Source organism: Artibeus jamaicensis, unplaced genomic scaffold, assembly GCF_021234435.1.
Source record: "Artibeus jamaicensis isolate MK-2021 breed Jamaican fruit bat unplaced genomic scaffold, CSHL_Jam_final contig_525, whole genome shotgun sequence".
Taxonomy (NCBI): domain Eukaryota; kingdom Metazoa; phylum Chordata; class Mammalia; order Chiroptera; family Phyllostomidae; genus Artibeus; species Artibeus jamaicensis.
The window spans coordinates 8,508,296-8,524,320 of NW_026521874.1; the positions used below are offsets into that span (position 1 = coordinate 8,508,296).

Genomic DNA, 16,025 nt, shown 5'->3' on the forward strand with positions numbered 1-16,025 from the left:
AATTTATTTCAAAGCCTCCCTCCCTCCCTCTCTCTTCACAGACGCTCTGCAGTGAAACTAATCAAAATCAATGACTCCTTGGCAGCCGGAGAAAAGGGGGGGAGGGGGACATAGTGCCAGCACTTTGCACACTGTGGAAATATTATTTTTAAAAGAAAAACACCACCCCACTATCTCATGCAATCCAAGTAATGCAACAGGAGAGACGGGGGAGGCAATCTATACATATGTCATGCTTCAATTTCCTAATACAAATGTCCGTCAAGAAGTCAAATCTCATATAAAAACAAGCATTAAAAACAACCCCTTGTCAAAAATTGGGGCAGTTGAGAAGTGCACTCAAATTAATGATGTGCAAGAAAAAACCAGGATTAGATAAATACACGGTTTCTAATAATACAAGAGAGTATGTACAAGGGACTTGGCTGCAAAGCTCCACCCGGAGGTCATGGGTGCCCCGTTCTCTCAGCAAAGTGGCTTCATTGAAATCAAAACTGCCCCAAACGCCAGCCCCCGCATTTGGAGCTTGGATCCTCCGGCAGAAAAGTCATGAGCTAGGAGGCAAGTCAGGGTTGAACGGTTGAAAAAGGGATTCTCTGACCTTTCCCCTTTCCCCTCTCTGCTCTAGGTGGTCGGCATGTCCCCACTCTGGTGCAGCCTGTGATCACGTACAACTATAATAATGAAAAACCTCTCCCCGCAAAAGGGGTGAGCTGGACCCTGGTGCCTAAATAAAAGCAGAGGCTGTATTTCATATCCTTCTAATTAATTCGCCGTCTCTAAGTAGGTGGCAGGGCAGTGTGGGGGGGGGTGCAGATGTCGCCTGCTACTCTCTGCAGACAGACCATGCCTACACACCCATCCCCTGTAACCCTAACAGTGGGGGGCGGGGGACACTCCAGTGAAGAAGGGAAATGAGTCTGGGGGTGGGGGGCAGGAGGTTGCCCTCACCTTCAGCAGTTTGCGTTGCATTTTTCTTTAAAGGGTTACTTTATGAAAACATCAGGCATGATTTTTTTTTAAGAAAGATAGCTCCCAGGTTGCAGCAGTAACAAGTGCTGCACCCATAAGGGACCTGGAAATTTTCAGCCCAGCCTGTAGGGAATGATTCCCACTCAGCCCCCTGTCAGTGTTAACAGCAGCCCATCCCTCTGCCGCTTCTTGGAACTAGAAGGGCGCCTTCCACCAGTCCAGGAGACGCCCTGGCCACGGGTACCGGGTGGTGACCTGCAAACCCAGCCTTGCGGAGTGACTCAACCCGCAGCCTGGCCCCTCGCCATCTCAGCTTTGAAAATGGCAGTGTGATACTCCACACAGAGAAATAATACCTGTTTTTGTTGGATTTTTAAAAATGAAAGCAAAAAAAAATAATCATTCCCTGAAGAATGACCTTTGCAGCCAAGTCTCAGTCCAGCACACATCTTTTTGTTTTTAGCCCTTCTAGAAAGTTCTGAAAATAGGAGCTTACTGGGGGAGGTGCTTACAATGAGACCCTCTGTCAGTGAGATGCTGGTGCATTTCATTTAAATGACCCATGCCCTCCCCCAACGTACCTTGCTTATAAATTACCCTTGACTAGAGCGTAGCCATTTCTTAGCTCTTTAATCCATAAAACCTAATCCCTGAAATTCCCTCGGGGAATAGAGGAGGCTGTGGGCTGAACTCCCAGGATACTTTTTCAGGGGGTGGAAGAGACAGCAAACAAGTCATATATGAGGTCAGTGTTCCACCTCATAGTCATCACGCCCTTCCTCCCGCCCGGACCTCAAGGTTTTCTCCCACACACCTCTGGACATTCGTCCCCATATAAAGAGAAGAGACTCTCCAGTAGCACTTTCCCCTTGTCCCTTTAGAAAAAAAGAATTTGAAACAGCAAACTGAAATCCCTCTTGTCCCCTGGCCTCGCAGGTCTGGCAACAGAATGCCAAAGCAGCACCAGCAAAAACACGCTTAGCACCAGCAAAGTTGACGTGAAGCACCAGAAACAGCAGATTGGCAGGGGGGAATCCAATTTGTCCTGATGGGACACTGGGACTAGCTGTCTATCTCAGGGATAGAGAGAGAGGCTGGGACTGGTCACGACTTGGAAACAGAAGTATCCCAGACTGCCCCTGCACACTGGCCTCCAGCGAGTCCTCCTCACTTTTTTTTTTTTCTATTTTGCCCTTTGCCCTTTCACCTCTCACTCCGCCAGCATCCCTCCCCAGGTGGTTGGTCGGCTCTGAGGCTAATTCCCACCAGTCTCGGTGACTTTTCTCAGTAGGCGGTAGGCATCTCTCTTCTGGTGCCCCAGGCATGAAAGAGTCAAGTTCACATCGGGAGGTGCAGAGAAGGGAGGGGACCACGTCCTCAACAAGGCATGCACTGAGTAGCAATATTCATATTTTCTTTTTTATATATAGAGAGCGAGCTGTATGTAAATAGCATCGGGGTGTTTGTTTCTGCAGCTGGGTATCCAGAGGGCTTCCCCAGTCCCATTCCGCTTTGCTCCAGTGCTCCAGGCGCTGTCTTTATTCTCCACTTCCTTCTCGAAGTGCCAACCGCCGCCTTTCAAGCTCTGGGCTCCCCCTCGGGAAAACGGCAACCAGCTTTCTCCAAGGACACAGGGTTTTCACCAACCTGCAGAAATAAGGATTTGTGTTTCGGTCAGTCGTCACGTGCAGACAGCCAGTAGGGATGACGTCAGTGCCTTAGGCTTCTGCACCACCAGCCTGTCAGGAGGGGAAGGGGGAGGGGTCAGAGCTGCCCGTCAGGAGGGAAAGGGGAGGGGTCAGAGCTGCCAGATGCCAAGCTCTGCTCTTGAAGGGAAGGTTCCCCCAAAACTAGTCTTAGGGCTCCCCACCCTGAGCGCTGTCCACATAGCAGCCTTCCCTAAACACACATTTGGGCGCACACCCCTACCCCACCCCATTTTCAGGCCTTAGTGTTTACACTGGCATCTTCTATGATTAGAAAAGAGACTGCATTGCCACGCTACCTTTTTGCCCCTCCAGGTCAGGGACAGGGTCTTTGTCTATTCAATTCATAGATCCATATTCAAGGCAGGCTTTGCAGGATGGTCTCTGCTCTTGTTCATTCATTCATCCATCCATCCATCCATTCATTGCCAAACAGGCCATGCACCATACTAAGCGTGACAGAGCCAGTGACATAGGTCTTGCCCTTGAGGGGCTCAGGGGCTGACAGAGGGAGATGGAAGACATTGATCATGACGGTGTTATATGCTGTGAAAAGCGTGTGATCTGGGTAAACATGGGCTCTAGGAGCCCAGAGGACAGGGAGCCCATGAGGGAGAGGGGGAGTCAGAGAAAGCTCCTTAGAGAAGGAGGCAGACCCCTGCTGAGGACGGACAGAGCCCAAGGAATTAGCCAGGATAAGATGTGGCTCTCCAGACAAGGCAGCAAAAACGGCACATCACCAGGAGATTGAAAGCATATGCTCCCACAAAAACTTGCACGCAAATGTTCATAGGAGCATTACCCATAACAGCCCCAAAGTGGAAACAACCTAAATGTCCAATAACTGATGAATGGATAAGTAGAATGGGGTATGTCCATACAATGGACTATTATGCAGCCACGAAGAGGAATGAAGTACTGACACTGCATGCTACAACATCCATGAATCTTGAAGACATTGCGCTAAAAGAAAGAAGCCAGACATGAAAGCACAAATATTGTAGGATTTTACTTAAATGAAATGTCCAAAAGACACAAATCTTCAGAGACTTTCTGTCTGCATGGACTTGTGTACTTTAAAAGGGTGGATTTTTATGGCAAGTGAATTATATCAGAAGGACATGGAGAAGAGGGAGGAGGAGGTGGAGAGATGAGTCTGGAGAGTTAGCAGGAGCTGCAAGTTAACAGAGGAGATAAAAACCATTTCACACATTATTCTAAAGCAGGTGGAATAAGAACTGCCCTGTAAGTACATGCAAACCAAGTGGTTTAGAAGAGAGAGTGGGAGAGAGATCACTGCAGTTCCTCCAAATTGGAAGAAATCCAGGACGTTGACCTGTGTGAACTGCACCAACAGGTTCTCTGGGCTTCTGGCTTCCTGCCAGGCCTGGTCAATGGAAAGCAGTAACAGGGCAGCAGGATCTGTCAGTGACTAGCAAGCAGCTCTCTGGTTCTACTCCAGACCCCTTCTGGCTCTAGGTGCCACATCCTCCCCTTAGCCCTTCAGGTGAAGGGGTGTGGCCAGCCTGGCAGTAAGTATGGTCTGTATTCTCCCTCACTGACTTCCTAAGCCCTGCCTGCACTCTGGTAAATTCTCCTCTGATTACTCAGTTTGGGGGTGCTCTCTGCCTCTTACTTGGACCCCAACCAATACAGGTGACTGCAAGGAAGAGGTGTGTCATAAACACAGGCCTCGCCATCAGCATTAGCCACCCTGGACCTCAACCCCTGCACTGGATGACTGTCTCGAGGGTCTGAGTCAGCAACTTCACACCTGAAGGTTGTGTCCATACGTGACTTGAATGCACGTGATGACGGGAAAATAACAACGGCATCAGGAGAAGTGAGAGAAACTGTGGGTTTTTTTTTTTTTTGAGAAATGGTATTTTTAAAGCTGTGATCAGCTCCATCTACAAAGGAATGGCATTTCTTGTAAAACTAGGTAGGACCAGCAACCGATTTACACTTTTCCTACCTGTAAGTCATTGAGCCCGACTCTGTCTCTCTGAGAGTTCCAGGTGCCACCTGGATGAAATGCCATGTCCTTTCACAGGTTGGTGTCCACAGTGACACACACCACCGCACGGCCAGCAGGCACCATGTCCCCACGTTCCCCAAAAAGGAGTGGGCCTGTTCATACATTTTTGGGGATCTTGCCTTAGACACCCTAGGCTAGGGACCTAGCCCACATAAGTAGTCACAAAAATGTGTTCCAGGATGCTCTCTCCTTTATTGGTAAGGGTGACAATTTAGAAACAGTCCATGTGCCCATCAGTAGGAGGCCGGGGCAGCAAATGAAGCTACGTGCCTGTTAGAAGCAGGCAGGCCTAAGTACGCTGAGACGGGAGGATGGCTGTGATTCTTAACCGAAAAGAGCAAACGACCAAGCAGCACGGTCCCAGCTCATTTTCCCAGTGATGACCGTGTGTGTGTGTGTGTGTATACCTCCATATAAATGACTGTGTGGCAGAGAAGCAGAATACTGTAACAGTTAAGATCACAGACACTGGCCCTGGCTGGTGTGGCTCACTTGGTTGCAGCGTTGTCCCTTAAGCCAAAAGGTCATAGGCTTGATTCCCAGTGAGGGCACATACCTAAGTTGCAGGTTCGGTCCCCAGTCAGGGTGTGTACAAGAGGCAACGGATAGATGTTCCTCTCCCTCTCTCTCCCTCCCTTCCCTCCCCTCTGGCTCTCTCTCAAAAAACAATAGTAATCAAAGACAAAAAAAACAAAATAACCCCCCACACACAGACTTTGGAGCCTGGGTTGGGATCTTGATTCAGACACGTAAAAGCTGTGTGACTTCTGACCAGTTATTTAGCCTCTCTGGGCCTCAGTTTTCTTTTATGGAAAAGGGGAGAGGCTACAAGTATTATTGTATGTGAGGTACTTAGAAATCCAGCACATAGGTCTGCATCTGTTGTTATTGTTATCATTATTACATACTTTGACTGTGGGGGATAAATGGTGTTTTACTTCCTATGCTTTACTGCTGTATAGTTTTTGTTTGGGTGGTGTTTTTCCCCCCCAAGGAGCAAGTAATAGCTGTACAATTTTCAACCATTTTCAAAACCTTAAGTCTACGGCCCCCTGTGTGCCACTGTCCTGCCCCGGGATGTTTTCCCATAAACTTGGCTCATAAAGAACTTTCTCCAGTCTGACTCACAACCAAAGCTCCTGACCGAAGAGGTTCACGAAACCCCTTTAGAAGGTGTCCCATTTCCACTTTTCACCACAGAATGGAGGGTGCAGGCGGGCAGAGGGGGAGGGGGAGAAGGAGAGACTTAGAGGCCCTGCACCCCCCGGGCTGCATCTGGGCACTGAAGGCAGGCAGCCCAATCCCTGAACCCTGCTGCCCCCACATTAGATGGAGCGGGAGGCTCACTCCCTCTCTCCTCTAACTGAGAAGAGGCTGCACTCTTGCATTCTCTCCTAAGAGGCCACAATTTTTAATTTAAAAAAACTTATTTTTGCTCTTGGCTATTCGCACAACTGATGTCACAAATTCAAACAAGAGGATATAAAAATAAAAGGAAAGCCCCCTTTAACCTACCCCTAACCCTCCCGGAAAATTTCCTGTGCATTTACAGCCACCATGTCTCTCCGCACCCCATCATTCAGTCCCCGGAGCCCAGCATAATGCCTGGACATAGTAAGTGCTCAATTCAACATGCTGAACGAGAGTAAGTGAGCCCATGAATTATGGCGACAACTTCCCCACCCTTCCACCTTTGGTTTCAGTGGGTTGACTTTGCCCATGGAGTTCAGATGGCACCAGGGGTCAGTCCTGGTGCCTAAGACTAAGGGGGACAAAGTTCGACAGGTGTAGAATCTTCTGAGAGAGAAGACGGCTCTGGTCTGTGTCTGTTGTGTAGCTCATGCCCCCCCAGTTAGGAGGCTGGGTCTGAGAAGGGTGGGGCGAGCGAGGGGGCTAGAGGAGCAGAAGGTTGGTTTGCGTGTGTAAGAAAATCGGGGGCCATTTGCTCCCCTCTGTCCAGCCCCTTGTTATCTCAATAGTAATCAATGCTATCAGTGAATAGTTATCAATGCTATTATGAGTCTATCCGTGAATATCATCATTATCGGTGGGTAGTTATCAATACTATCAATGAGTAGTTATCAGTGCTGTCAGTCGGTAGTTATCAATGCTATCCTGAATAGTTACTGATCCCATACAGCCGACCAGAGAACCCGCAGCTCCCACCTACTAGGAAGTTACCGCAGGTGGTGCCTGAATGCCAAGCAGACTTGACTCTGGAAGGGTGAGTCCTGAACTGGGAGGCGGTAGCTCCACAAAGACGGCCACCCGGTCCAACTGGCAGACCCCTCCTACAGTAACCTTGCTGTACGTATTACGTTAGAACATGTGCATTCTCTGATCCGACAACGTCACCTCTAGGAACCTCACTTTTTTTTGCAAAGTTGTCTAAACAAGAATGTTCCTTAAACCTCATGTATACTATCAGAAAATAGGAAACAGCATAAATGTCCCTAGGGAGGTGACCCAGTAAGGAAAACTGTGGTCCACCAGACAACGGGACACTGTTCAGCTTCCTCTCCTCGTTGACCTGGGAAGATCTCAGCAACCTACTTTCGCTGGGGTGGTGGGGAAGCAGGTCACGAAATGGCAAAAACAGCATGACCTTGTTTATTTAAAATTGGACATGTGTGCGCATAAGATAGGTAACATCAGCCAAATTATATGTGTAATTTCTGGGGGTTCCCAAATTCCTCGGTGAGTCCACAAATTCACCCATTATTCATCCATTCATTCATTCATTCATTCATTCAGTAGTTAGTGGGTGACCACACTGTGCTAGTCACCACACCAAGTGCTAGAATATAGTGATGGGCAAAACAGACTTGGCTGGCACCCTTATAAGTCACCCACGTTGAGAAGTCCAGTCCCAGAGGTGCTCCCAGCCCTGCTACAGTGGCTTAAGCAGGCTGTCGGTAAACCAGAGTAGGAGAGGCAGAATTAGCAACTGCTTTGTGCAAAAGGCTCAGAAAAGTCCCCTATGCTTTCCCACCATACCATAAATATGGGCCCATGGACTGAATTTCACACCAGATAAGAACAACGCTACCATTTACTACTTTCTGAATATCGGTGATGTACCTCGTGCTGCTCAGAGAGTAAAGGGACAGGCCTACTGTCATACAACCGGTCAGTGACAGATCGGGACCTAATCTGGAAATCAGCCTCACTCCAAAGGTCGTCCCACTTTCTACCCAGCTATCCCGACTCAGCACTTAATCTGAATGAATAAGATAAATGATGTTACCAGTGGTTAAATTTTCTGAATCAAGAATTGAAGAATTAGGCCCATTGTGTGCCAACAGGTTAAAACATTTCAAATCATTTGTGAATCACATTGCCTCTGACACATCCCCACTCTCTGAAGACGCCCCCTCTAAAGCCACTTTGTCAAGCTCCCCCATCATCAGTGGGTTAGCATCCTGTGGTATTTATTAAGTGCCATGTGCTAGACCCAAGAATATCAGGTGAACACGGTACATAATGACAGGTACAGCCAAGCAGGCAGGGATGCTCTCCAAACACTGGTGGCACTGCTGTGACTCGGAGCCTTTTGCTGAAGTTGGATGGGCACACAAGGAGTCATCTGTCCTCATAGGCACTCCAACAATGGCTAGAGACGCCATCCACGAAGAACATTCCACGAAAGGTCAACACGGATTCAGCCGAGCGTGGGAAGACCCAACTCAAGGGCCAAGCAGATAACCACACTATGTACAGAGGTCAGTGACATGCGTGAGGAACGAGCACCAAGGACAACGGTTGTCTAGAAGGCCCTTGTGGACCTTGAGCACAAGACTTTATCCTCTTCAGACAAGCGTTTTGAGGAAAGAATGTTTACACAGGCTTTGCTATCGAAGCTCCACTTATAGGCATTACTAAGAAAACCAGCGTAATAATAGGCCCAAAGAGTTCTACATGAGGATGTTGTCACGCTGGACATGAGGGAAAATGCCCAGCAGGAGCGGACTGGGAGGCTGAAGGACGGAACAGCCGAGTGACACAGCCCTGGGCAGCGTCTAGGAAGTGCGTCAGAGAAAACGTAAAGCGTGGGAAATTTTATGAGAACGAAAATGTCAGTTTCAGAGGCTGTATTTGGAGTGATTCCATTTGCTAAAGTACCTATCCGTGCATTTTTAGAATGGGAAGAAATCAATCAAAACGTTAACAATGGGTACTGAAAGGAAAACAATCGACTAAAATGTTCTTTTATTCAGCGTTTTCCAAATATTGGATAATGAGTGTGCGATTTTTTTTGTAATCAAAGAAAGGATTTTTAAAAATATTACATAAAGTTTCCCAAAGCCATTTAATTCCATCTTGCCCAAGTCCATGGCCAGTGGAACAAGGGCTGGATGTTCCAGTGGTAAGTTGGCCCCATGGAGCAGCCAATTTTCTCCCCACAGGGAAGTAAAGGCGCTTCCCTTTTTGGGGTATCCAGCAGGAATAAAAGGCTGCATCTCACAGAGGCGAGCTAAACCCGAGGTCCCCACCTAACAGTGGAGGCACCTGTTTAGGGCAGAGGGAGAGAGAGGACAATTACTGGGTTGAAAGGCAAAACTTCTTGGGCAATGGATTCCCAGAGAATATCCACAACATTCTGAGGTTTGGGCATCATCAATGTAGGGACCAGGACCTCTCGGATCCTGGCTGGAGGTAAACAAGTTCACTTCCACTGGGAGGCTGGGGGGTCAGAGCCAGGGCCTCCCATCCCTGAAGTCTAGGAGCATCTAAAGCCAGGAGCTGGGACTGGCTCTGCAGCCCTGCATCCTGGTGCCCAGCTCTGAGCTGGTGCTCAGTTCGTTTGCAGACCACGATGATGGGATGTTGTAGCCCCTCTACTGCATCACATCTAACTCTCTTCTCATGAAGTGTCTCTTCATGGGCTGCAGGCATTTGTGAACCCCGTGACTTATGAAAGCCTCGTCGAACCTGGTTTTCTCTCCAGCCCCTTCTCCCCCATTGTGCTTAGAACTCCGCCTCCCTACCATGGCCTGATCTGGCCCCTGCCTACGCCTTGGACGTCTTCCACCCCAAGTTGTTAGGCCATTAGCCATGCTGCTGGTTTTTCTCTTCCTCAGACACACTGTGCAAAGTCTCGCCTCCAAGCCACTGGGCGTGCTGGTCTCTCTTCCCAGCACATCTTTCTTGCAGGCCTTCACAGGGCTGGCTCCCTCTTGTCAGTCAGGGCACCAATGCCCTTGTCCTTCCTGCCCAGTGACCACCCCTAACCGCTGCAGGTAGGGAGTCCCATGGGCTCTCCCTACGACATGACCTTCGAGTATTACCTTCAAAGCCCTCAGCACTTTCTGAAATGATCTGTGCTAGACTGCATACTACAAAGACGGCCACAACACTATCTCCTGCCCACATCTGTCCTACAACCAGTGGGGTAGCATCTAATCCCAGCCTCCTTGAACACTTGCTTCTCACCAAAGTGACTTCTGAAGCTGGGTCAGAAAAGGCCAAAGGGTTTCCACCTGCTACCCACACATTCCCCCAGACGTTTGCTTTTGGGGCTCTGAGTCACGGTGTCAGAATCCAGTACCCGGGCGGCAGCCATGCTGTGGGGAAGCCCAGGCCACAGGAGGAGGCTGCGTGTGGGCGATCCAGCATCAACGGCCAGATTTGCAAATGAGGATCCCTCCCACCCCCAGGATTCCAGCCCCCAGCCAGCCTGGAGTAGAGAATTACCCAGCTACGCGGGTCTGCATTCCCACCCCACAGAATGTACGGCCCTAGTCCTACATTATGAACAAAATTAAGTAGTTGTTTTAAGCCATTAAGTTACGGAGTAATTGGTTATGCAGCCATGGTAACCCAAATGATCTTTATTGACAAAATCATTTGGTTCTTCCCACTAAAATGTAGGCTTCTTGAGAGCAGTTGGTCCTTCCTGTGTCCACTGTGCCCTGCATACAGTAGGCGCTCAATAATCACTAGGTAAATAAGTGAAAGCAGCTGAACTTGGAAAACAGTAATACCTGTCTCGTCTAGTTTCTGACCAACTCAGGTATTCACTGCGTAGCGTGCACCTACTATGTGACGAGCAAGTTGGCAGGGGCTAAGGACTCTGTGGGGCAGTCCTATCATCCCCTGTGATGATGACCAGGGGTAAACAGAAGACCCCCAATCCACTCCTCCCTACCCCCACTGCAGATCCGAAAAGCTGACTATTCAAAAACCAGAGGTGCAGCTGCCAGACCCACCCAGCCCACATCTGGGGGTGTATTTAATTATTCCTGGATGTGGTGGTTTTTACATCCTCGGCTCAGTCGCTAGTGCCCTGGCCTCTCACCAGGCGAGCGAGTGACTCCAGACAGGGACCATGTGGCAGGAAGGCTGCACATCTGGCCCCTCCCCGGGGGTTCCTCCCCAACAGCTGTCTCCATCCGCTCTGCTCTCTCCCTCCCCTCGCCCAGGCTTTCAAGCTCTTGCTGGCAGGGGTGCAGCGGGCTGGAAGGGAGGCCTGAGGGATGCGCCTCCAGGTTTAACCACTTAATCCCCAAAGTACCTGCCAAGAACCAGTTAGCAAGCCTGGCTGGCCAGGCCTTCATTAACTCATCACAGCAGGCTCCTGCTGGCCCATTATCTTCCCTGTCCCTGACCCCCATCACCTCTTGGCCCTGCAAAGCTCACCTTTCTCCCCTTCTCCTCAGTCCCAAGGCAAGACTCTGTTCACCCCTGGCCCCCTCTCCCAGGCAGATTCTTGACTCCATTCTGTCCCTCCCCACCCCCTCCCAAGGCACACTTCTCCCTCCCTCCCACGCCTCAGCCAGCCAGCACTCACCATAAAGCATCTTTTGTTCCCTCTCTCCTGTATCTTAGAGCAGTGACTGGTTAAATCACACCCATCCTCCTCCTGGCCTCCCCAAGCTCCCAGGAGCCTCCCCCAGGCTCTCTCAGCAAGGGAATCTCTCCAGTACAGGAATCCAAGGCTCACCACCCCCTCTGCTTGCTACCCAGTCACTTCCCATCCCCTGCATGCTGCCCCCCATATCATGTGGGGGTGGGGGAACATACACTGCGGGCCCTCAAAGACAGAAACTCCAGGTCCATTTCTGACTTTGCCTCTCACCCTTTGGAATGACTCAGGTGGACTCTTTCTGCCTCAGTTTCCCCTTAGAAACAATCAGAATGGCATTAGCCATTTCATAGCATCCTTTGTTGGGTGAGCTCAGTCCCAGGCACTGCTCTGGGCACTTTAAGTGGATGCTGTCCCATCCCCCTCCCAACAACTCTGGGGCTCCAATGTACAGATGAAGGCTCAGAGAGGTTACGGTTCTTATCCAAGGTCACACTGCCAGCAAGTTCCTGGGCTGGGACTTCAATCCTGCTCCCTCTGATTCCCAAACCCATGCTTTTAACCACTGTACTATCCTGGCTTATCTGCCCCTAATGCCCGAAAGGACAGGTAGGAATGCTGTAGACTTGGCGGCAATGACTATGGCAAAATGTTGCCTGCTCTGGGGAAGAAAAATGTTAACTGCGCATTCATAACCATCCATGATAGCTCACCTTTATAGCCCCTTCTCATGCTCCAGACACTGTTCTAGACCTTTCTGTGTATGAATTCATTTTCCCCTCTTGACAACATGTATACATGAGAACTATAATTGTCCCCATTTTACATATGGGAAAACTGAGTGGGGGGGTTATAATGACTTCTGAGAAAAGTATCGCTTGCTCACAGCAGGGGCTCAAAACGAGACTGTTGAAACTGTTGTCCTGCACACAGCTCGGCTCACCCTTAAAGCCTAAGAGGAGGCTTGTATGCCTTCTGTGGCTGACTCGGGCTCCTCTGAAACCCCCGAAGTATCCTCTGAGCATTCCCGATTCTCCTGCAGGGCAGGAAAAGTGGAGAGGACCACACCCAGAACCCAACCAACAGTCTGTCTCCTGTGGACTTCCTTCCACTTCTGCCTAACTTACCAGAGGCCGGAGAAAGATGGGTTCCCCCAATGAAGCCAAAAGCGCGCGCGCGCGCGCACGCACACACACACACACACACACACACACACACACCAGGAACACTGGGGAGGGGAGAGAACTGGAGTCCCTGGGAGCGAGGCCAAGGCTGAGAGCTGGAGCATGGCGACCCCGGGACAGAGCGCAGTAAGGGGGTGGTGCGCAAGCCTACCAGAGCCCCGAGGGAGTGAGGGGCGGCGCTGGATGAAAGGGGCATCCTGGGGTCAGGGCACCCCAGGCGGGAGAGCCCTGGAGGATGCGGCTGCTGGGGACGCCCAGGCAGGACGCAGCAGGCGGGAGGAGAACCCAGGGGTGTGGTGAGGGGGTGGCCAGGAGTCAGGACGCGGCACGGAAGTCTAGGGCAGAAGCAGGATGAGGAAGGAGAAATAAACTACAGCGGCAGTTATCTGCCGGCGCTGCAACAGCGAAACTCCTTTCCACTCCCCTCACCTGCTGCACCGGCCTTCCCCCGGGCCCCAGCCCCCTCCCCGCCTGCAGCCTCCTCCGTAGGGCCCCCAGGGCCCCCAGCCTCGGGGAGCACACCCTGTGAGGCTCCGGCCCCGGGTTCTTCGCCCCCCGCCCCGCCCCCGGCAGGACGCCCAGCGTCCCGCACCGCCTTGTCCCGGGAAGGGAGCGCCTTCCCAGACCTCACCTGGACCCCAAGACAGGAGGAACCCTCCTCCCCATTTCTAACGGGTTACCCTCGCTTCCTGCCTTCCTCCTAACCCACTTTCCCACTTGTTCTTCGGGCAGGTTTTTTCCTCCAGCTCCGTCGACCTTCATTTCTTTCCCCGCCTCGATGCCCGTTTCTCTTCCCCTCTCGCCCCACCTTCTTTCTGCCTTTAAAGTCCCAAATTCCACGCTTTGGGCTTCGGGTCTCTCGACGCCCCCCCCCCCGCCCCCACCTTTTTTTTCCTCCCTGCTCCCAGTCCAGAATGTTGTTCCCCGCCCCTGGGATTTGGCAGCTGTAGCCTGGCCGCTGCTGGCCGATGGAGGGCTGGCCCTCCCCGGGTGGAGGGGCGGAGGGTACAGCCGATGGGACTTCCAGGAGTCGAGCAGGGAGGCCCCGAAACGCGCACCTCTCTTCGCCAGAGCCCGGGCTGCGCCGGCCCACGCGACATCTGTCGCCCTCGCTCCCGACTCACACCCCGCGCACCCCCGCAGCTCCCCGGGTGCTGCCACCCCCTACGCTCCGGCTGCCGCCTCTCCCCGAGGGCGCAGACGCTTGGGCCTCGCCTGCGGGCACCACGCCAGCCGGACTAGACCGGGACCTGAGCGAGCGGCATCCGTGAGTCCTGGCATCCCGGTATCGCTGGTTTTCTCACCTCCGACCTTCACTTTGGACCCACCTATGGTGGGTTCAGCCTGATTCGCCCCACCCCGTTCTCTGCAGCTCTCCTCTCTATCCCATGATCCGAAAAGGTGTTCCTCACACTTGTTCCCTCAAAGAGCCTAACGCGGTGCCAGTGGCACAGCTCATACTCAATAAATCCCCAATCCCAAGGGCCTAGGGCACAGTAGGTGATCAGAACCTCTCTCCCACGGGTGCCAAACACATTAGGCGCTCAATATTCACTCCCCTCACTAGGCACACCACTCGCTCCCACCCCCTCCACCGCGCAGTGCCTAGCATTTCTGCAAGCTCTCAAACAAGTCCTTCCTAAACTGTGCCTAGCACCTAGAAGGAGCTCGACAAATGCTCTTTCACCCATGGAGTTTTCCTAAAAGCCTCAAATCCCAAGACCACTTCGGGGACATCTCCTTCACCAGCTCAGCTCCAGTCGTGTGGTGGAGGGTGGGCCACGCTCCTTTAAACAGGGCACCTCGCTGGAGAAGAAGCGGAGAAGTTGCTAGAGCGAAAGAAAATTGCAAAGTGCGCGGGCCTTAGGGGGGAAAGGCAGCCAGCCAGAAATCTGGAGGGGGAGGAAGAAGTGAGATGCGCTCCGGGAGTGGAAGAATGGGGAACAGAAACTGGGGAAGTGACACTTAGTGAGAAACGCGTTTGGAGTGGAGGTGATGGAGACGGTGGCGACTTAGGACCGCCAGGCGGCTTGGAAGAGGATGGGAGACTTGTCTGGAAACAGCGATAGATTATAATTATCTGGAGTGGCTTGTAACTACGTTGTCAGAGCTAGCACACTTTTTACTTGTATTGTGTGTTTATTTGAGGGGCTGCTGGGGATTGTGGAGGCTGAAGTCCTCCCAAAGCCCGCTGGAAGGAGTGGCAAGATGTGCCTAAGGAGAGAAGGGGACAGAATCAGTGGGCCTGACACTTGAAAGGAGAGATGGGGACTGGATGGAAGGGACACGGAGATCCTTGTGAGAGAAGAAAGCAGAGGAAGAAGGAGATGGGAAGGGAGGAAAGCCAAACTTGTTCTCCAGCTCCCAGGCCAGCCCAGCGTCTCCAGTCCCCAGCTGCCGCGCCCTGGCGCTCGTTGGCTGGCTCGCGTACCTGTTGCTTGCTCCGGCTGGGTCTCGGCTCCGGCCCCACCAAGAAGCCCCGCGTTCCTACAAGTTCCGCCTGCCGAGGAGCCAGGCCGCCAGCGCCGCCACCTGCGCGGCCGCGCACAGCCAGGGCCAGTAGGTGGGGAGCGCGCCGGGCGCCGGCGCCCTCCGGCTCCGCGCGCGGCGCCGCCACATGGTGCGCTGGTGCAGCTCGTCGCCGAGCGCCTTGAGCCGGGCGGCGGTGAGCTGCGCCGCGGACGAGCGCAGACCCAGGCGGCCCGCGCTGCAGGCGCACACGGCCGGGGGACCGCGGCCGCGGTGCAGGGGGCACGGGCACATGACCGCTCGCCTCGCTCCCTCCCCGCGCTCGGGCCGCCCCTCGCCTCCTCTCCCTCCGGCCTCTGCGCCTGCCTCCGCCGCGCTCCAGCCGCCGGGGGCCTCCCCTGGACACCAAGTTTCTCCCGGTGTTGTGCGTTTGTTGTGCTGACGGCGCTATTATTAATTAAAGTGTCACATGGTGGAGGGGGGCGGGGAGGGCTGAGGAGGGGGGTTACATCATCCGGCCCCGGGAGGGAGGGGGGCTGCAGGCAGAAGAAACCGAGAGGTAACTTTTAACCCTAGCAGCGCCGGCAGCGAGGGGGGTGTTCTGTTTGGGAGCCCAGGAGCGTGGCGCCGCGTCAGGGCTCCGGGACGAGGAGGTCTCAAGCTTAGGGGGTCGCGGGGGACCCCCGCGGAGGCGTGGAGGGCCAGGAAAGGCTTTCTCCATTATTTTTCTGAATCCAGCTCCAGTTCCGATTTGGCCAGGAAAGCAGGCTTGTTTGCGGTTTTGGATGAAGCTGATACCGAATTCAGTAGTACCATTCAAAAATATTCCGAGGCTATTGTTTTGTCTGGGG

At 52.6% G+C, this 16,025-nt stretch overlaps 2 protein-coding genes across 2 annotated transcripts in view; one reads left to right on the top strand and one right to left on the bottom strand.

Annotated features, from left to right (window-relative positions):
- RNFT2 (ring finger protein, transmembrane 2) overlaps positions 1-731 on the top strand; it is a 61,088-nt gene extending 60,357 nt beyond the window's left edge. The window contains exon 11 of the mRNA XM_037156225.2: positions 629-731. Within this exon, the coding sequence (XP_037012120.2) occupies positions 629-664 (36 nt within the window). The 3' untranslated portion in view covers positions 665-731. The remainder of the gene's footprint in view (positions 1-628) is intronic.
- Positions 718-15,578, bottom strand: HRK (harakiri, BCL2 interacting protein). Its single transcript, XM_037156098.2, has 2 exons — positions 15,137-15,578; positions 718-2,619 (listed from the first exon to the last, which is right to left on the bottom strand). Exon 1 carries the CDS (start codon positions 15,466-15,468, stop codon positions 15,193-15,195), a length of 276 nt encoding a protein of 91 aa, XP_037011993.1. The 5' UTR covers positions 15,469-15,578; the 3' UTR covers positions 718-2,619; positions 15,137-15,192.
- Between the last annotated feature and the right edge of the window lie 447 nt (positions 15,579-16,025).

Excerpts from the sequence above, each read along its gene's own strand:
- HRK (XM_037156098.2), bottom strand. The coding sequence starts at position 15,468 with ATGTGCCCGTGCCCCCTGCACCGCGGCCGCGGTCCCCCGGCCGTGTGC.